Raw genomic sequence first — 22,315 nt, 5'->3', positions numbered from 1 at the left:
TGGTTGGATATTATCTTGAATATTATTATGGATAGAGATAAACTGTAAACAGCAAAAATGTTCAGCGAAGTAAGATTTACAAATAAGTCAACAGGACCAAAATGGTCAGTTGACCCCTTTAGGAGTTATTGCCCTTTATTGTCGAGCCTTCGACTTTAGTCGAAAAAGCGAGACTAAGCGATCCTACATTCCGTCGTCGTCGGCGTCGGCGGCGGCGTCAACAAATATTCACTCTGTGGTTAAAGTTTTTGAAATTTTAATAACTTTCTTAAACTATACTGGATTTCTACCAAACTTTGACAGAAGCTTGATTATGATCATAAGATAGTATCCAGAAGTAAATTTTGTAAAAATAAAATTCCATTTTTTCCATATTTTACTATAAATGGACTTAGTTTTTTCTGCGGGGAAACAAAACATTCACTCTGTGGTTAAAGTTTTTAGAATTTTAATAACTTTCTTAAACTATCGTGGGTTTGTACCAAACTTGGACAGAAGCTTGTTTGTGATCATTAGATAGTATCCAGAAGTAAATTTTGTAAAAATGAAATTCCATTTTTTCCATATTTTACTATAAATGGACTTAGTTTTTTCTGCGGGGAAACAAAACATTCACTCTGTGGTTAAAGTTTTTAGAATTTTAATAACTTTCTTAAACTATCGTGGGTTTGTACCAAACTTGGACAGAAGCTTGTTTGTGGTCATAAGATAGTATCCAGAAGTAAATTTTGTAAATAAATAAATCCATTTTTTCTGCGGGTAACCATTACATCCACTCTGTGGTTAAAGTTTTTAAAATCTTAATAACTTTCTTAAACTGTCCTGGGTTTGTACCAAACTTGGACAGAAGCTTATTTATGATCATTAGATTGTATCCAGAAGTAAATTTTGTAAAAAGATTACTCCGTTTTTTCTGTAATTTACTTTTAAATGGACTTAGATTTTCTTACAATCATAAAATAGTAACAAGAGGAATATTTTTGATTTTTTTCCTCATTGTTGTTGAGTTTGCGATTTACAGCAAAAATAGGCGAGACACTGGGTTCCGCGGAACCCTTACAAATTTTAGTCAATTTTTAACCATTTTTCGTAAATCTTAGTTAACTTTTACAAAAATCTTCTCCTCTGAAACTACTGGGCCAAATTTTACCAAACATAACCAGAATCATGATTAGGCTATCTAGTTCAAAAATTATGTTTTGTGACCGGGCAAACCAACCAAGATGGCTGCTACGGCTAAAAATAGAACAAAGGGGTAAAATGCAGTTTTTGGCTTATAACTCAAAAACCAAAGCATTTAGAGCAAATCTGACAAGGGGTAAAATTGTTTATCTGGTTAAGATCTATCTGCCCAGAAATTTTCAGATGATTCTGACAACTCGTTGTTGGGTTGCTGCCCCTGAACTGGTAATTTTAAGGAAATTTTGCTGCTTTTGGTTATTATCTTGAATATTATTATAGATAGAAATAAACTTTAAAATACAATAAATGTTGGCAAAATAAGATTTATAAATAAGTCAACATGACCGAAATTGTCAATTGACCCCTTTAGGAGTTATTGCTCTTAAAGTCAAGTTTTAACAATTTTTTCGTAAATCTTAGAAATCTATTACAAAAATCTTCTCCTCTGAAACTACTGGGCCATGTTAATTATAGATAGAGATAATTGTAAGCAGCTAGAATGTTTAGTAAATTAAGATTTACAAACACATCACCATCACCAAAACACAATGTTGTCATGAATCCATCTGCGTCCTTAGTTTCATATTCACATAGACCAAGGTGAGCGACACAGGCTCTTTAGAGCCTCTAGTTTTTGTTTCGCCTGCATCAAGTAAGACCTAATCATGCTAATGATTGCTTTTCAAGCGACAGGGATGATGCCAACAAGTGTTTTGCTTAATTTACATTGATGATTGATAGGACATACTTGTGATAGATGATGTAGATAAATGATATTTGATATATTACTATAAGTTTGGCGTCTATTTTGAGGCCCTATCTCCTAGGACATGGTCTAGTGACCGAATTATTACGCAATTTTCAATGTTGAGTAATCTACATTGTACTCCAGTTTGACAACTATTTTGAGGCCATGCCTCATAGGTTATGGTCCAGTGGCTTTGGATCTTTGGATTAATATTAAAGAAATTTTCAACGTTAAGTTGTCAATCATCTACCCAAGTCAGTTTGATAAAAACCGTTTGTGACAGACAGATCAATAATATTGTGTCTAAAGTTGCATTACTATCAGTACATTTCAGTTTGTCTTCGATTTCTAGGCCCTGTTCATGGTTCAGCGACTTTGAAATATAAGCAAAATTTATGTGGACAAGAAAGAAATATCTCTGTGTCAAAGACAATAACAATCAAAGCCAAGGAGTAAAAAAAAATTAAAAAAAAACCAATGGACATTTACATCAACAGTTATAAATAATAAATGAGAAACAACACGACCTCCACAAAAAAACGGGAGTAAAATCACGTGCTCTGGAAGGGTAAGCATTTCCTGCACTGCATACGACACCCGTCGTGTTATTTCTTTATTCATTTCGGTAATGATGGAGGGTTATTATGACTGAGGAAGAATATCAGATATGATTTCTGACACACTTTTGGTCATAATGGCCAATCAGCTCATGATGGCGATCATACAATTTCTTGAGTGATAACCTTAATTTGATTGATTCATAGCTCTGTCTTAGCAAATTTTGAGAAAGCAGTATTCCTCGTTCAACAAAATCAACGTACTGTGAGCTAGCTCTAGAGTAATGTATGAATTGAGACACATATACTCCATATGCTGGTGCCGCTGAGATCTTGTTACACCGAGAAATGGAAAGTTGACTATAGGAAAATTAAAATCATCATGTTTGTCATAAATTTTGGTATTTAACCTACCATCAGTAGTCATTTCGAGAAGAAAAGGTCTAAATATGAAGCAGATTTATCTGTGTCGGTAGTATCTTTAATTTCAAGTTCATTTGGATATATTTTAAATGTTAGTGGTCACCGTGACTGATTATTATTAAGAGACAGTACATCATCAATATACCGAAAGGTGAAATTAAAAGACTGGGCTTATTTTCTTTCTCCTTTCTGTACAAGCCCTTTGATAAATTCTGCTTCATAGAAATACAAAAACAAATCTTCAAGTAGAGGAGCGCAATTGGTACCCATTGGGATTCCAATAGTCTGTTGAAAGACCAAACCTCCAAATTCAACATGTACAGTTTATTTGTTCTGTTAATGTGAAAGGCAAATAGTCACAAAATGTTAGACATGAATGATGACATACACATTTTGCATCAAGCTAAATATTTAGAAAGTTAGAATAACATATTTCCATTGTCTCTGACCTTATTTTCACTTTCAAACAAATGCATAAGAAAGTAGTTTTTGGGATGCAATCAAAACCCTATGGTACTGACTTCATATCTAAATCTTTTCCCAGAATCCCCCCTAACATATATGTGAAACGATTTTTTTCTGAGACAAGTGCCTGTGTTTATTAGTTAAGATTGCACGAAATGCAATCAAAACCTAATGGGACTGACTTGATATATCTAAATTTTCCAAGGCTTTTTGAATCATAACATTCAATACATTCAATACATGAACATTTCCAGAAATTTATCGATGTAATATATGCACAGATATTTAAGGCACAAAATTATCTTACACTTATAAATTATAAACTTTTGTTAGGTGTAGGAATCTAATAGTTGTTCTTTAAATATAAATGATGTCATCTTTAAAGTCATCCTTAAAAAATGGAGTAATCAATGTCTAGAATTGCTGTTAAATCAACTACAACCAATCAATATTTCATTTTACTTACCACTGATAAATTGAAGCAATCTAATTCTTTACCGTTCAGTGCTTCCAAGCACCTTGAGTTCAAGCTGTGAGATACACAAATTACAGTGTAATCATCACATTCTTAGCCACCTATCCAGGAATATTTCAAGAATTTCATCAATGAAATATGCTCAGATATTCAAGTTACAAAATGATTTTTATACCTGTCAAGAAAATTACATAAAATTGAGAATGAAAATGGGGAATGTGTCAAAGAGACAACAACCCGACCAAAGAAAAAAAACAACAGCAGAAGGTCACCAACAGGTCTTCAATGTAGCAAGAAATTCCCACACCCGGAGGCTTCCTTCAGCTGGCCCCTAAACAAATATATACCGTATAGCGGGTTATTTTCGCGGGGTGCAAATTTTCGCTTATTTTCGCGGATAGAACAAAATCGCCAAAATAAGTTCCGCCAAATTAAAGGTGTACATACAAAGGTATGAATACAAGTTTTTAATCCGCCAAAATATTAACCGCCAAAATATTTCGTATACCTTGTTCAATGAAAATCGCGAAATTTTACACCCGCGAAAATAACCCGCTATACGGTACTAGTTCAGTGATAATGAACGCCATACTAATTTCCAAATTGTACACAAGAAACCAAAATTAAAATAATACAAGACTAACAAAGGCCAGAGGCTCCTGACTTGGGACAGGCGCAAAAATGCAGCGGGGTTAAACATGTTTGTGAGATCTCAACCCTCCCCTTATACCTCTAGCCAATGTAGAAAAGTAAACGCATAACAATACGCACATTAAAATTCAGTTCAAGAGAAGTCTGAGTTTGATGTCAGAAGATGTAACCAAAGAAAATAAACAAAATGACAATAATACATAAATAACAACAGACTACTAGGCTAGTAGCAGTTAACTGACATGCCAGCTCCAGACTTCAATAAAACTGACTGAAAGATTATGATTTCATCATATGAACATCAGGCACAATCCTTCCCGTTAGGGGTTTAGTATCATACCATCATAACATATATGAGAATTGTATAAGGTTCAGGAATCTAATATCAGTTCTAAGATTACCAATGATGTCATTGCTAAAGTATTCTTTAAAATTAGAGTTATCCTCCTTTGTCAACAATTGTAGATGAATCAGTTACAACCAATACTCTATTTCAAATATATTTTATTTATGGAATAATTACACGGTGTGCATATCAATCTTGCAGGATTAGTCTGACCTTAACCACTTTTTCACGGTTCGTTTGTCAATGTTTTAATTGGTATTAGAAGGAAACATTGTCATGATTGAATTCAGCAAAGATTTTCTACAAAGAAATTAATTTCTTATCAGACTTCTTAATTTTAATCCCTTATTCGCATACATTGGACGCTTAGAATTCTAAATTTAATTTCAACATCCACAGGAAGGATTCGAATGAGCTGAGTTAACTTTGAGCCTTGTTCATGTCATCATAAAATTTAGAAAATTACAATATATTTTTGATTTATATTAGAAGTAGTTTAATATGCAAAGTGTTTTGCTCAATTCTTTTATGGCAGTTGTCTTCATTGCATTAAGATCACATCTACTCAATTATGTCAACATCTTTATGCTACCGTAACGATTTCACCAATGGGCAAAACTTGTACTGCAAACTATTAAAGGCCCCTTTATGAAAACAATGTAAAACAAATGAATCTTTAGGAAATAACTTGAGCTAGAGGAATGGATGAAAAAATCTCAACCTTTAAAAACAACATCTTTATGCAAAGAAATATAGTAAGAAAATGTATGTAACCTGAACCGCATACAATAGTTTCATATTTCTCCCAAAACTGTAATACTTTTTATAGTTCACTTTTATATGGGATCATTCCTTTACAGGTTTAAAATGCCTTGAAAGATGAATATTAACTCAACATTTTCTTCAGAAAATTTCTGTGCCAGGTCAATATGGCAGTAGTGTTTCATTGGTTTCTTTGATTGATAGCGTTTGATGTTGTTAGTTTTTATAGACTCCCTTTTTTTGAATTTTCCTTGGCATTTTTGTTATACATTACAAGTTCATGAAAAACCAACAGGTGACACCACATATTTTGCATTAGTTTGGAACGGTCCGATACAAAAAGGCACATGTTTACGAAAGCACATTAAAAGTGAACAATCGTAAGTTTTCTATCATTAACGGCATAAAGCAACCAACAATCAATCAATTTATCACCAATAATTTCATTTTCATAATAGTGTTACTGCGATGAAACATAAACAAGCTATGGTGGGTATAAACCAAGGAATATATATCCAAAAATTAACCGATACTTGGGATCAAAAATGGTTAAGGCTCAAATTAAGACATGTGTTTAGGAATTTTATTAATGTTGACGGCAAGTAATAATCGACTGCTTTTATCTTGATTTTGGTTTTTTTAATTCCAATCAACCTAGCTAGTTAAAGCATTAAAATTCTTAAAAAAAGTTATTCGTTTAATATAATTTAAAAATGGAAATGTGAAGCTTTCAACGCAAATTCCCTTTTATGTTTTCTGTTTTATCATCATTTTTGTTTTTCTGAGTCTTTTCATTCCTAACCAAGACTTCCAATGAACACTTCGATCCCCATTAGTATTGTAAATGCCGTTGATATTTGCCCAGGTACAATGTGCATGCCACCACCCACTTCTTTTGTAGATGCCACAACTTTGATTGCTTGCCATATCGTTGTCTCTGTCACGTGTAGAGAACATTAAACCATTAGTTATGGTCCCATCAACATCTTTCATTGAGTCACCTGTTCAGAACATAGGATTTAATATATAATTAACACTATTTCCATTTTAAATTTAAAAAAAGCTAAAATTGATTAGAAAAAAACACCACCAACAACAGTTACTTAAACACTGAGAAAAAGTCGGCTATGAAAGTTTCATTTTTATTAACATTAACTGTGCATATTTTACTGCATTAGATGACCTAATATCGGCAAACTGGATACCAGTATTTGATATGGAGGCAAAGAGGCCAAGAGAATGATATTATTTTCCCAAAAAGCTAAAAATAAAACAAACAAAAAATAAGTTGAATTAATCACCAGTTATTTCAGATAAGAAAAAGGTAATAACAATACAATGGAGTAACTAATTGTTATTTATTACTAAAACAACCAAACGCTTTGTAGGTTAAGAATTTTTGAAATTGAGTTAAGATCTGGCACGATAATAGTTATCAAAGGTACCAGGATTATAATTTAGTACGCCAGACGCGCGTTTCGTCTACATAAGACTCATCAGTGACGCTCATATCAAAATATTTATAAAGCCAAACAAGTTCAAAGTTGAAGAGCATTGAGGATCCAAAATATTCAAAAAGTTGTGCCAAATACGGCTAAGGAAATCTATGCCTGGGATAAGAAAGTCCTTAGTTTTTCGAAAAATTCAAAGTTTTGTATACAAGAAATTTATAAAAATGACCACATTATTGATATTCATGTCAACACCGAAGTGTTGACTACTGGGCTGGTGATACCCTCGGGGACGAAACGTCCACCAGCAGTGGCATCGACCCAGTGGTGTAAATAGTTATCAAAGGTACCAGGATTATAATTTAGTACGCCAGACGCGCGTTTCGTCTACATAAGACTCATCAGTGACGCTCATATCAAAATATTTATAAAGCCAAACAAGTTCAAAGTTGAAGAGCATTGAGGATCCAAAATATTCAAAAAGTTGGGCCAAATACGGCTAAGGAAATCTATGCCTGGGATAAGAAAGTCCTTAGTTTTTCGAAAAATTCAAAGTTTTGTATACAAGAAATTTATAAAAATGACCACATTATTGATATTCATGTCAACACCGAAGTGTTGACTACTGGGCTGGTGATACCCTCGGGGACGAAACGTCCACCAGCAGTGGCATCGACCCAGTGGTGTAGATAGTTATCAAAGGTACCAGGATTATAATTTAGTACGCCAGACGCGCGTTTCGTCTACATAAGACTCATCAGTGACGCTCATATCAAAATATTTATAAAGCCAAACAAGTTCAAAGTTGAAGAGCATTGAGGATCCAAAATATTCAAAAAGTTGTGCCAAATACGGCTAAGGAAATACGCAGTCATTTAAGTTCAAAGTGGTAGGATATAACCGTACTAGTCCAGCGGATATCAAAATAATTGATCACTTTATGGTAAAAGAATGAAACTTGGCATAGTGAAAGATTAAGGGGTATAGACAAAACTCAGATATGGAGCCACAAAAAAAAAATCCAATATGGCCGCCAAATTCAAAATTGCTGACATAAGTATAACATAATTCAATTAATGAAGTCTTCCAATTTTAATGAGTTCAGAAGATGTCACAAACTCAAGAAAATACAATTAAGATATGTCAATTATTATGTTTTTAAACCTTATAATACAGAAACTATCAAAATGGCGTCCAAATTCAAAATGGCGCGTCAAAATGTCTAAGTTTGACAGTATTCGTATGTATACACCATCATTGTGTGATAGAAAGTTACCAAATCCGTGAAACTGATCATTTGATATCGACAAAGGCCTACAATGTATTAGTAATACCTGGGTGCATAGATAATATTTTCAAAATGGCGGCAATATTCAAAATGGCGCCGTTTAACATGTCAAAATTTGACGTTTGTTTTTAAATATGGTATAAAAATGATTAAAAAAAATAATGGTTCATTTATTTCAATACAAGCACGTATATATACAAACATATAATTATTTAATGTATTAACATGTGACATTAAATCTGAAATAAAAATGGCTGATACAACTCAAAATGGCGTCTTTGACGAGTTTTTATTTTTCCCAGTTACAGGTAATGACCTTAGAAAATTTTACAATTTTCCTGAAATGAAAACAACAACATATGCAGTATTGAATCATACAAAGAGTACTTCTTTATTTTTTTTTTAGAAATGAGATAAGAAATAAAAAAACCCTCACAAGTAACTATTTAACATATCAACAGATTAAAATTATAATTAACATACATTTGTATGATACAAATGCAGGAACAATCAAAAGAAAGCACAGCCTCAATCAGTTTTTTTTTCACAGTCCGATGAGCAGTTGCATAATGCTGTGTATTTTAATGCTGCTTTTAAGAACTTACATGATCCTCGACATCCTTTCCTACAGCCACAGTGGATGAGCTCTTGACATGACATTGAAGCTTCAGCAAGCACAGACCAGAATGGTACCCAAGTACCATCACGTTTTTGCCAACCAAATAAATCTGGTGATTGCATACTTGGATTTGCAACTAAACAATTGCCCCAAATAACACTACCTTTGTTAGCTGCACGTTTCGTATGTTCAATGAAGGAGTGCATCTCGTGTTGGAGGAATATTGTCAATTGTTCTTGTCTTCTGCATGAATAACTATTTTCTTAACTCATTCACCATATTAACTGTACTAGACAAATCATACAAAGCACAACATATCGTTCTATTACTTTTAACACTTTAAAAATTTCCACTTCATTTGGATTCTCAATAACCTGCAGAAATGCTTCTGATAACTACTCATATACGGACCATGTGTCCCTAGCTGATTTATTACCTTTCCAAGAAAAGGCTGAGACTGTGTCACAACCGGTAAGTAAATGGAACAGTGGAAAGACTTTCAATTTCAATGGTCCTAGAGCAAGGTACAATCCATGAATTGAAATATATCGGAAGCTCTATCCAGTGCCAAAACCTATCCACAGCTGTTCAGTCATTTGAATTTCCCTTTAAGTGCAGCTGGGAATGAGGACATATCAATTGAAAGTTCTCCTTCAACTAATGGGATATCTCGTTCGCTGAATCTTAGTACAGCTGGTGGAAGATTTGAATAACTCTCTAATAAAAGAGACACTCTATTTGGCTGGAATTTCAACATAGGTTCAGATTGGTCAAATGTTTGAACAATGCCTTGAACATCCTCTGAAAAATGTTGGAATAAAGATATACCTGTGCCATGGAATGATTTTTTTAACGAGATACTGCTTGGATTGTGATCAATGTTGTCTACAGCAGATGAAATAAACACATGTTGTAGTAGATTGGTAGGGCTAACAATACCTTATTGGACATAAAGACGACACGTATCATTGGCCATGAAAGTAGAAATTTCTAACACTCGATCGTAGGATACAGACAGTCCAAGTTCGAAGAAAGTATCTACTAGATCACGTTTTCTAGTCTTCCAGTGGATCATGATTCCCAAATAAGCACAAACTGGAGGTTCATGATCTTTCATGTGACGGTTGGATAGTTTCTTTGTACAACTATACATCAAAAGCTGTGCTATTGTTAATGTCGACTGAGAATATGAACAATCCTAAATGTTGGGTTTAAACTGAATAATTATGACAAAAAATAGCAATGACTGGGGTACAGAAGCTTCCTGACATCCCTTTGGGAAGGTTCGTTTAAATTATTAATTTGATGCGAAAATATCTTTACGAACAAACGCAGCTGCTTTTGATATGTTGACAAACTCATTATAAAAGTCTTCTAAACAGACTCTCTTCAATGCAGGACCAATGTCATCAATTTGAGATGAAACATCTGCACCTAGACATGCTATTTTTCCGTATAAAGTTTACATAGATCTGACAACTTGTAAACACTTATGGTCTAATCGCATGACCTTGATTCATTTATATAAGAGACTAGTTCTGGAATACAATACCATGGATTTGCCTTGCCATCTTCGATTCGACATAATCATTTTTCATTTCAATTCGAGATGCACGATTATATAAGGAAACTAGACATTTAGAGTGGTACTTTGATTCCTGTGCAATTAGATCACCAGCACTCAACTTTGCAAGTAACAACATGTCATTTAATTTTACTGCACATTCTTTCACACGTGTATCTTGTCCAAACATTGAGGACCCATGAAGGGTTTATTGGCCATTTTCATTTCAGAAAAAAACACACAGACGGGTTACTGGTGGACTGAACGAAAACAGCTATGTTTAGTTTTCTTGTGAGATGTGGTTGCTTTATCATCTATTCATTCATGTGAGGTTCCTTTTTACTGCTCTATTCAACTTTTTCCTGTTCAGTTTTAAGTTGCAAGATTTGAATCAACATGCCTTGTGATCAATGAAAGACTGTGCTATTTCAGATCCCTCATCATAGTTTGCACGGGTATCAATCGTAATTCATGAACTTATGAATATTGTCAGCAAATGATTGATAACCAGCACCAACATTGAGACGTTTAGAATCAAATGGGCATATAAGTTTTTCATCTATAATTTCCTGGCATAGGATGCAATTTTCCCAATCAATATTATTTGATTTAGTCGGTTTGTCATATTCTACACTTGATACCCTGAACGTCTTTTCAGTAGCAATGTTATAAGATCTATGATCGTAAATTGGTTCATATATTCCTTGTGGATAACTTCTGTATGCCAGACGCGTGTTTCGTCTACAAATAACGTATCAGTGACGCTTGAATCGAAAAAGTTAAAAAGACAAACAAAAGTTTTTAATTCAAGATATGATGACCTGAAATCCTGAAAGTTTTGCAAAGCACAAATATTTGTAGATTGTTAAAAGCTTTCTAGATATACACAACATAGTTTCTAATAATAAGATTTTGGCGGCCATTTTGAATGTCGGCCATTAAGGAATTATTTTTGATTTTTCCATTTTCAGAAAAGATTAATTAGCATCATCACTAGCAATATGCAAAGTTTTGTGCTTTTATTTTCAAATGATCAGTTATACCAATTTTTTTTGGACTCTGACTCATGACTGTTGGCGGCCATTTTGAATTAGTCGGCCATTATGGAATTATTTTTGATTGTTCCATATTAATTAAAGATTAATAAGCATCATAACTAGCAATATGCAAAGTATTGTGCTTTTATTTTCAAATGATAAATTATACCATATTTTTGAACTCTGCCTCATGATTGTTGGCGGCCATTTTGAAATTTGCGCCATTATGGAACTTTTTTTTTATTGTTCCATGATCAGAAAAGATTAATAATTATCATAACTAGCGATATGCAAAGTTTGGTGCTTTTATTTTCAAATGATAAATTATACAATATTTTTGGACTCTGCTTCATGACTGTTGGCGGCCATTGCGGATTTTTTTTTTATGGCTCCATATCCAAAAATGTTTATAAGCATCATAACTAACACTGTGCAAAGTTTCATGCTTTTACCATAAATTGATCAATTGTCCCAAAATATTGGACCTAGCTGCTGGACTATACTACTAGTACCTTAAATGGTTCGATCGCTGCTCCCGGGAGAAAATTTCAGGGACTTAATTTTCGGCTCTCCCTTGACACCATTTGCAAGCAAGGTCTTTTAAAGTAACCATGATAATCTGTCAGAAGGAGCCCGGGGCGATAAATGGCTGACCCGTGTTAAGAGAGCGCCATATCTCTTGCACGTTATAAACAATCTTGTAGATTTCAAAACAGAACATGATAATGTCGCTACAAGGCGGCACTCGAACTAGACCTAATAGTTATGACGTCTTGAAAGGCTATAATATTACTTTTCTTTCACGCCTTACATCGACGTCATAATGCTAAAGCCACTATTTTCGGTTAGACTTTGAGATTTTGAATTTTGCTCTCAACTTTAAGACACAATTTAGCCCTATCATTTTCTTTGAAGGCTAAAAATAATTGCATTTATAAAATTCTTACCTTTTATGTTTTTGATTGTGCCAAAAAAGTTGGAATTATTTGGAAAATGTTGGAAAAGTGGAAAGGGATTTATAAGAGATACAATAATTTGTTCCCCAATCCACTATAAATAAGTATGTTTAAACTCAAACAAATCAATGTACCTGCAGTTCCAGAATAGTCAGAAATGTGCAGTGTATAATTTGTCGTCTCGTCCAAAACATTAAATGTGTCATAGATTGCATATGCTGTTTCTCCTGTGAAAGCTTCAAAGTCGAACCTTACTGTGTAGGCTTTATGCTTAACAATAAGGTAAATGTTATCATTACCTGAAAAATAATGAAAATAAGGTAAAAAAAAAATATTATCATTTCCTGAAAAACAAAGAAAATAAAGCCATTATTTTATTTCCCACCTATGAATCCATTATATTTAAGCTGGTGCGTTACATTTTTTCGATAGTAGTTATCATAGGTACTAGGCTTATAATTTGATACGCCAGACGCGCGTTCCGTCTACATACAAATGTAAGACTTATCAGTGACACTCAGTTCAAAACATTACACATAATACCGGTAAGTTAATAACCATCCTTGAATATAAGTTAAAATCATTTATTTGATCAAAATGTCAATGATGTAAAGGAACGGAGTTCCTAAGCATCTCAATGGATTTTTGTTGGGGTAGTGTAGCTCAGTTGAAATATTGCACTTTGTTTGGTTTGTGAAGTGCTGTTCATCGTTGTGTCTTTTAACAATTGTGTTCAAGTTGTCTGCCTTTCATTTACATGTTTTTGTTGTCTCCCTTATAGTGGAAGATATTAGCAGGCAAAATCGAGGGAATTGTGCAAATGATGATACAAGCATGAAAATTACCACAAAGCATCATTATTATATACTTTTAAAGAAACAACTGCTGGCCATTAAAAAAAATCATTTTTTCAAGATGGCCACCGCCGTTTTCTAAAATGGCGTTTTTTTCAGTTTGTAAATACTGATTTTTTCTGGAAAACTTTTTGTTTACCTTCTTTTAGTGAAAAACAGCTGTCAAATTTGGTAGCTACCTTCTTTACATGTGAATAATTCACTAGACATGAGTATTTGACACATACAGGGTTTGCGCATGCGCGAAAATGTAACAAAATTCATCAAAAAATATTTTAACTATTTACTATAAAATAAGTGATTTGGGATTTTCAATGATATTATGATTTGGTTTGATAACAATTTTCAAGGTTATGACACACATGATTTAACAATTTTGCGCATGCGCAAACTATTTATAGGCATAACGAGAGAATTGCCTGATTTTATACAGAGAAGATAAGTTTATCGTCATGTAAGGTGGATTTCACATTGAAGTGACTTGTTATAAAATTCTGGGTGATATATTACGTGAAGGTAGATGGACACATGTATCATGTGTCCTCACTAAAACCATAATGGTGCTACCTAGAACGGCATATTCTTGTATGTATGTTCAAATGTACCTAGGACTAGACACGCGCATCAGATAACTCTATGTGTTTTAGCTTGAAAGGTATATATCGGCTTAAGAAAGCTTAACACAGAAATTATAATCATGTCATGACTCTGTGACGTTCAATGATTTGATAGACTGGCGTAAGAAAATAATTTAGTCATCTCTACCACAGTTCAATTCCTGGTGTTCAATTATAAAATAAGAACTTCTTGTGAATTTGGTAGTATGCTTCTTTCATAAGTCAGATTTTGTACAAACAGTCCATATAAAGCATGATACTGTATTCATTTAGGTCTTGATCGTGTAACATATTCTCGATCGCGACCGACCTTCTCCGAGATATGGCTTCCCTTCTCTTAAGTCACCCACAGGTGGCAATTGATTTTGAAAATGATAATTTTACTGTACGTAAGACTAGAAAATAGTTTTCTTATAACACAATTAATCAGACAAAAACATAATAATGCAATTGTAAAGGGCGATTTGTTGTCATAGGTTAAATCGGAGACCTCATTAAAACGTATTGATGGTAGCTAGACCAGAAGTCAGTAGATTATCAGATAAATTTGCAAGATCTAGTGGTTTGAGGCATTCTATAATAGATGAACAACGTAATGAACACACAAGGGTTTCTTTAAAAAGATCAAAGGCAAATAATTTGAAGATCGTTTGAAGCAAATGCAAATAATTTGAAGATCGTTTGAAGCAAATGCAAAACGAAGGAGAACCGTTGTTTTATAACCAGATTAAAAAGAACCACTCCTATTATGTCGATAAAATAAAAATGTAAACGTTTTTGTAAAAAACAAAGCTAAAGCTCTTAGATATCTTTTCTAAAATTTTCTTTTTTGTCGCAGTGGACAAATTGATTTGGAATTTTTCTTAATCCATAAAGACAAACTGCTCCTTCGTTTTTGTATTTAGGTGTCAAGGTATTAAATCGGTGCAAATGGATAAACTTGAAACATTTTGTAAATTGCAGATCCAAATTCTGACGCATTTATCGTTGATAGAGCAGCAATGGTTAATTCCAGGCCACCTTGTAGGGAATCAATATTGGATGGTTTTGCAATTGTGTTATATATATATATATATACGGCCTTAAATAAATCTTGCATCGATAAGTATTCAAGAGTAGATATTGTGTTAGATTTACTAAATGAATTATTGAAAGGCTAGATGTGAGAAGACAAAAGTTGGGTTCTGAAGTAGTTTTCTCTGTGAAGATGACAAAGAAACGAAATTTTTCAAGTGTCTTGCCGACAGAAATGCTTCTGCAGAGACTAGTAAGGATACTTTCCAGCTACCTCTTGTAAACATGGAGAAGCAGATATACGAATGTTTGTCTATGTTTGGCCTGATTATGAAAATTGTTATAGGACGGTAATTTAAGTTAGCACCGACACAGATGTAGTAATATTAAGAATTGCAACACTCCAAAAATATGGTGGAACAAACTGTGAATAGGTTTTGGCAGGAATGAAGACTTCCTGTACGTGATATATCAAATGCGTTTGGTCCTCGTGTAGCTACTCTTCTTTTCATTCGTACATTCAGTGTATGTGACACTAAGGTGGTCAGTTTGGATGACATAGGAAGTATTTCAACATGTAAGGGACGTACTTATTTCTTTGCTGTAGTATAAAGACACATTCAAGGACATAAAAAAAGCATTTGCTTGCATCATGTATAGCAGAACATCATCACTATTTGCTGTTAACGAGGCACGATGTAAATTTTTACCCAGGAAGCAGCGGCATAGTAATGTAGTTCCGCCTACCAGAGTTTTTTTTCGGAGCACATGCAAAGAGCAGCGTATCAAGGAGGATAAGTTTTGGCTCAGCCTGATTTATGTACCAATTCATGAACACTGGCGTTGGATGAAAGAAAAAAATCGAGGACTTCTTCGGCTACCGTTAAAGTTGCATCCTCCTGTCTGGAACTTTTGAAATGAGGAGGTGAAAAATCCAGTTGTGTTGGTGACTGTAAATGCTACCAATGTGTCCTTCCTTGTACGAGTTTTGTTATTGGCTACTGTCCGATAATTTTAAGATAACGAACCTGTCTTTCTAACAAAACTAGACATTTAATCTGAACAAAGAATGTGATGTCACTTGTTTAGTTGATGAAAATTATAAAAAAATATATTTTCAAAAATTTTGCCGCCATTTTGAAACCGGAAATCACTCTTTTTTGTCATTTATGTGTAGTTTTCCCGTTCTTTAGGAACTGTAATTTACGCTTAATAAAACCATACATTGGAATATACCTATAACAAGTTTTCAAAGATTTACAACTGGATATGACGCCATTTGCAAAATGATCGGTGGCCATCTTGAAAAAATGAAAATTTTTCATGGCCAGCACCTGATTTCTTTTAATTATCGTTTAGTCCACCTGTATACCAAATTTCATGCTTGTATTTCATGCTTGTGTTATTACTTGTTAAGTTGATGAAAATTATTAGAATATTTTTTACGTATTTGCATCTAATTTGGAACCGGAAACCACTATTTTTCTTCAGTTATGTGTTGTTTTGTCGTACTAAGGAGCTGTTTTTAACGTTTTATCATATCTTACATTGAATTATACATAACACATCTTTCAAGGATTAAAATCCCTTGTAAAATTGCTTGAAAGTAAAAAAAAAATCGAAATTTTTGACTCGTTATCCGACATTTTGAAACCGGAAGTCATCTTAAGTTACATTAATGTATTGTCTAGTCGTTATTTATGAACTGTCATTTTCTTTTTATCAAATCTAACAATTGATTTTACATATAACACACCTTTCATAGGATTAACAAATATTGGCTAATTTGTTATGACGCCATTTTCAAAATGTGTGGTGGCCATTTTGAAAAAATGATTATTTTTTCTGGCCAGCAGCGGATTTTTTATAAGTATCATTTAGTTAACCTTTATACCAAATTTCATGCTTGTATCACGATTTGCACAATTATGTCCATAATATCTCCCACTATTAATGAACCGATATATTTTAGGAAGGATGCAATGAAAGGTAGCAAAATAATTTTGATTTTCTGTTGAGGAAGTTCGCTTGTCATGTTTTGGGATTTTTGTCAGATTTTCGGAATTCTCTGGTTTTATCCATTTGAATGCCTTAAAAAAATTGCCCATTGACCTCATTTTTCTATTTATAAATCGTTTACATGTATCATGATAAGCCATCTGTAAATGTTTTATTAATTTTTAATTATCTTTTAATAATTTTTGAGAACTTTTACTTGTCAATGATAAAGCTATGAAAAGTCAAGAGAGAATATTTTCCCTGCCAAATTTCAATGGCTAATATCTCGAAAACCAACACATTGGCCTATTTTTTTTGCTCTGTTGATTTATTTATTAATCCCCTATTGATATAAACTAGTCCTTTGAAAAGTTAATTATTTGGAAACTGAGGAGCGAACTCCCTTAAAACTTTTAGTTTCGTTGTTGAATCAAGTCACCTTCTTATGTAGTTTTGTTCTGATTGGGGTTTTTTTTTGGAGGAGAAAATTATATTGCCTTTTAAACATCAATGTATCTTACGTGTACTTAGTTGCAATATTAATTTCGCGTTAAGTATAACTTCATTGATTGCGTTCTGTTAATCTTACATGTAGATTAGTTTAAACATCTTTATTTATACATGTAGTATATTGGGAAACATACTTTTCTACATTGGTTAGAGGTATAGGGGGAGGGTTGAGATCTCACAAACATGTTTAACCCCGCCGCATTTTTGCGCCTGTCCCAAGTCAGGAGCCTCTGGCCTTTGTTAGTCTTGTATTATTTAAATTTTAGTTTCTTGTGTAAATTTGGAAATTAGTATGGCGTTCATTATCACTGAACTAGTATATATTTGTTATGGGGCCAGCTGAAGGACGCCTCCGGGTGCGGGAATTTCTCGCTACATTGAAGACCTGTTGGTGACCTTCTGCTGTTGTTTTTTTATTTGGTCGGGTTGTTGTCTCTTTGACAAATTCCCCATTTCCATTCTCAATTTTATATTGCAACTTATATTAATCCATTTCCACTTTGCGGGTGCGAGTGCTGCCTTGAAGCGACATTAGCTTGTTCTTTTTTCGAAATCTACGTGTCTTTTACTGCAAGAGATATGGCTCTTTCATCATTCAGATGTAGAACTATAATTAGTTATCAAAAGTACCAGGATTATAATTTTATACGCCAGACGCGCGTTTCGTCTACCTATAAAACAGGCAAACATACAGATTGAAAAAATCAGGTTTTTTTCTGCAAGGAAACAAATAACTATATCTCGTGCCATTTTTACTTTAAGCTAGCCAAATATTTCTGCGATAAATCATATGCATTAAATAAACACTTAACTACATAGACGTTCTCTAGAAGGTTGACACACAACTCCTAGAATAATGTGTATGATTCTGACAACGGTGCAATTGAAAAGGCGTCAGTATACTAGTAGTTAAAACAAATTCTTTGTTATTTGAAAACATGTTTCAAACTACTACCGAGCCAATGTTCTCCGGAAATTTCCCCAAAACCATTTTTGTAGTCCTCCCAATATCTGTAAAAGCCTGTAGTTCCATTAAACCTTCTTTGGATTACCTGTTTACACAAGAAAACAAATGTTAGCATAAATAATTTCATGGGTGAGCTCAATTTTGGTTATTATAGAAAAAAAGTTTTTTCAGACATCTTATTGGAGAACAAAAGCGTTGAACCAGTTTAACCATTTACATAAGGGCAGACGACTGAGAAAACTAAGGAAACTATAACTGGTTTTGCAATCCTATCAAATTACATATATAAAGCATTACTTTAACGTTTCATCAATTTAAAATTGCAAGTTGATATGATTGTATGCCTTGTAACGTTTTTATGCATACCACATTCATGTTTCATTTTATTTGGAAATACAATATAATTATTTACTTATTCATGAACATCCAGTATGATAAATGGTTAGTTCGATATGATTATCTGTATTGAAAAAATAGTTAACGTGTGATGAAATTTTGGCATCGTACACAATATTCTATTTGTGAACTGAAAAGCGTTTGCTTGTATGGCTAAGTACAACGCGTGAGAAATAAAGCAGCAGGACATAGCAAGTTTGAATGAGTATGGATTAAAACGTTCGAGGATAAAATAATCAAGGCGACAGTAGTTAACCTCTGTTCAAATATCTTAAAACGATCACTTAATAATAAAGATAAGAGTAACTAAGATACACTGAAGGAATTGCTTAAACTAGATATACGATCGCGACTGGAACAAGAAACTTTCATATTTGTGGTCAGAATACCACAAATGCACATTGATTGCTTCTTATAGATTGATATCAATCTAGGTTGTCCTCAGGAATAGATGATCTTAGCTGTATTTGGCAAAATATTTTGGAATTGTTGGTTCTCAATGCTCTCTAACTTCGTACTTAATTGGTATTCTGTACATTTTTTTTATTCCGTGATCAGTCTTTTGTAGTCATAACGCGCGTCTGGCGCAAATATAAAATTTCAATCCTGCTATCTATGATCAGTTTATATAAATACAATTAAAAACAAAGTTTGTAAACAATCAATGAATGACTCACTGTCCAGCCTCCATTATCCGTCTCCATGTCGCAGAACACTGATATATTATTGCCTTCCGCAGGGTGAATTCTATTCACACCGCTCTTACTCCCTAATGGCAAGTCACTGCAGTCCCTATTGGGAATAACATCTGTAATATATTTTAGAATTAATGATATTTAAAAATGACACGCCCCCTTTTTTTTTAAATATTACATATCTCAGCAATGCTAAATATAGCGGAAATCTTTTGAAATTAATACGAATAATAGGAATAAAATTGAGAATGGAAATGGGGAATGTATCAAAGAGACAACAACCCGAACCAGACTTTTATCGATGTCTAAATCCTTTAAAAGAGGGGCGAAAGATACCAGAGGGACATTCAAACTCATAACGCTATGACAAAAAAACCCAGACAAACAGATAAATAAAAGTACACAAGACACAACAAGGAAAACTGGAGACTAAGCAACACGAACCGATCAAAAAAAATCCCTTAGTGTTTTTCCATTTTAATAAATATGCGATCTATTAAGCCGATAGTAAAAGAGGGGCGAAAGATCCCAGAAGAGCAGTCAAAACTCGAAAAATAATCTGACATTCCCATTGCTAAAGACGAAAAAGACAAACAGACATATAATAGTCCAAATTCAATTCAATTCAAATAATTATTGTCATAAAAACTCTGAAAAATAAGTTTGTGACAAATAATATCAACATACATAAAGTACATTTAACAAACAAAACCATGAAAACAAAAAAAGCAAAAAAGCAAAACAATCTATCTATATGATATATAAATATATTTTATAAATAAATCAAGAGTCCCCTGTCCTCAATTCTAATGCCTGTTAAAATAGGACCCCAAGTTTTCTACTTCTTTTGAGGTTGATGGACAAATAAGATACACAAGACACAACATAAAAAACTAAAGAATAAGCAATACGGACCAAACCAAAAATTAAGAGTACCCTCAGGTGCTCCGGAAGGGTGAGCAGATCCTGCTCCACATGTGACTGCTCATTATATTACAAAATAGTCCTATACGGTAAAGTCAAATCGGGTAAAAAGTAATTTATCGATATTCTAACCAGAAAAAAGTTCAGAGATGTGATTCGTTTACTTTTTGTTGCATTTAAATAAATCAGCTCTTGAAAGTTTGTATTAGATTTGGGATATTCAGTGTTTTAACATCGAATAGACCTTAATTGTCTGATTGCGTAACTATTGCGATAACAAAAGTACCATCCATTTTATTGAAACAGAAAGCGTGTCCAATTTTGACACCAGAACAAGTCATTATGCAAATTGTTATAACCCTTTTTCTCATCTAAAAACAAATATGGCATTTGACTTTGACATTTTATTTTATAAGTCATCTCTATACGTCCACAAACGGTTCGAAAATATATTATTTCAATATTTTCATTTTCAAAGCTACAGAAATGAACCGTATTTCCTTTCTCTTCATTTTTGTAACAAAAAATATCTTCAATGTGGGTGAAAATTCATATTTTTTTTTCGCTGATAGATCAATCATACAGAATATTGATGATGAGGAAAAATCTGGAATGAAAAGGTAGTCATTGCGCCATACTCTATTTTTCTGGTGATTGCGCGATATAGAAAAAGTCACCAATGCAAAAAATTATTCCTCACATTTGAATGGTTTCCCTATACATTAAATTTCGGTAAATAGATTTAAATGTACAAGTTTTTATTTTTCTTATATCATTAGTTCTGTTCTAGCATTGTCCAATAACTTTAGAATCATATCTTTCATTGAACAAAATATAAAAATCTGTATTAAGAGTATATTCGCTGGTATGTTAGAAGTTTGCGCATAACCCATAGTTCAGTCAGCATCTGTATCTCATATATTCTAGTGATCTTTAAATTAAGGATACTAATGAAATTAAAAAGACTGCTTCAGATCATACCTTGATTTTTTCTTCAGTATTGCAACAGATGGACGAATTAAAACTAAAATCTTTAATAAAAGGGATGATTGTATCTTTCCAGTTATCAATTTCCCATTTCTCATCAGTGACACGCCATCTACTCCGTGGTATGGTGTTTACACATGTTAAAATCTCAATCATTGTCGATTGATATTATGTTCATGCATGTTAACACTATACGGGCTTCAAACGTATATACGGGCTTCATACGCAGAAACCGCTCCAACATAGATATGAGGAGGAAAGATTAACTAGAGGCTCTAAAGATCCTGTGTCGCTCACCTTGGTCTGTGTGAATATTAAACAAAGGACGCAGATGGATTCCTGACAAAATTGTGTTTTGGTGATGGTGATGTGTTTGTTCATCTTACTTTACTGAACATTATTGCTGCTTGTAAATATCTCTATCTATATTGAACATGGCCAAGTAGTTTCAGTGGAAAATGTTAGTAAAAATTTACTAATTTTATGAAAATTGTTAAAAATTGACTATAAAGGACAATAACTCCTTAGAGGGTCAATTGACCATTTTGGTCATGTTGACTTATTTTTAGGTCTTACTTTGCTGTACATTATTGCTGTTTACAGTTTATCTCTATCTATAATAATATTCAAGATAATAACAAAAAACGGCAAAATTTCCTTAAAATTACCAATTCAGGGCAGCAACCTAACAACTGGTTGTCCGGCCCATCTGAAAATTTTAGGCAGATAGATCTTGACCTGATAAACAATTTAACCCCAATCAGAGTTGCTCTAAATGCTTTATTTTTTTTTAGTTATAAGCCAAAAACTGCATTTTACACCTATGTTC

At 33.3% G+C, this 22,315-nt stretch overlaps 1 protein-coding gene across 1 annotated transcript; it reads right to left on the bottom strand.

Annotated features, from left to right (window-relative positions):
- Positions 1-9,559: 9,559 nt before the first annotated feature.
- LOC134726330 (fibroleukin-like) lies at positions 9,560-20,792 on the bottom strand. The gene is made up of 5 exons (XM_063590730.1): positions 20,786-20,792; positions 19,558-19,688; positions 18,473-18,569; positions 12,659-12,823; positions 9,560-9,768 (listed from the first exon to the last, which is right to left on the bottom strand). The coding sequence occupies exons 1-5, from the start codon at positions 20,790-20,792 to the stop codon at positions 9,560-9,562; spliced, it is 609 nt and encodes a 202-aa protein (XP_063446800.1).
- Positions 20,793-22,315: the final 1,523 nt, after the last annotated feature.

The sequence above is a fragment of the Mytilus trossulus genome, chromosome 7, assembly GCF_036588685.1.
Source record: "Mytilus trossulus isolate FHL-02 chromosome 7, PNRI_Mtr1.1.1.hap1, whole genome shotgun sequence".
Taxonomy (NCBI): Eukaryota; Metazoa; Mollusca; class Bivalvia; order Mytilida; family Mytilidae; genus Mytilus; species Mytilus trossulus.
Note: the sequence above shows the minus strand (reverse complement) of the source record. Positions and strands in the feature narration are given on the sequence as shown.

Excerpts from the sequence above, each read along its gene's own strand:
- LOC134726330 (XM_063590730.1), bottom strand. Across the intron at positions 18,570-19,557 it reads CGGATAATGGAGGCTGGACA|GTAATCCAAAGAAGGTTTAA; the intron begins GTGAGTCATTCA and ends TTGTGTAAACAG. Across the intron at positions 9,769-12,658 it reads TGACTATTCTGGAACTGCAG|AGGATGTTCAAGGCATTGTT; the intron begins GTACATTGATTT and ends AACATTTTTCAG.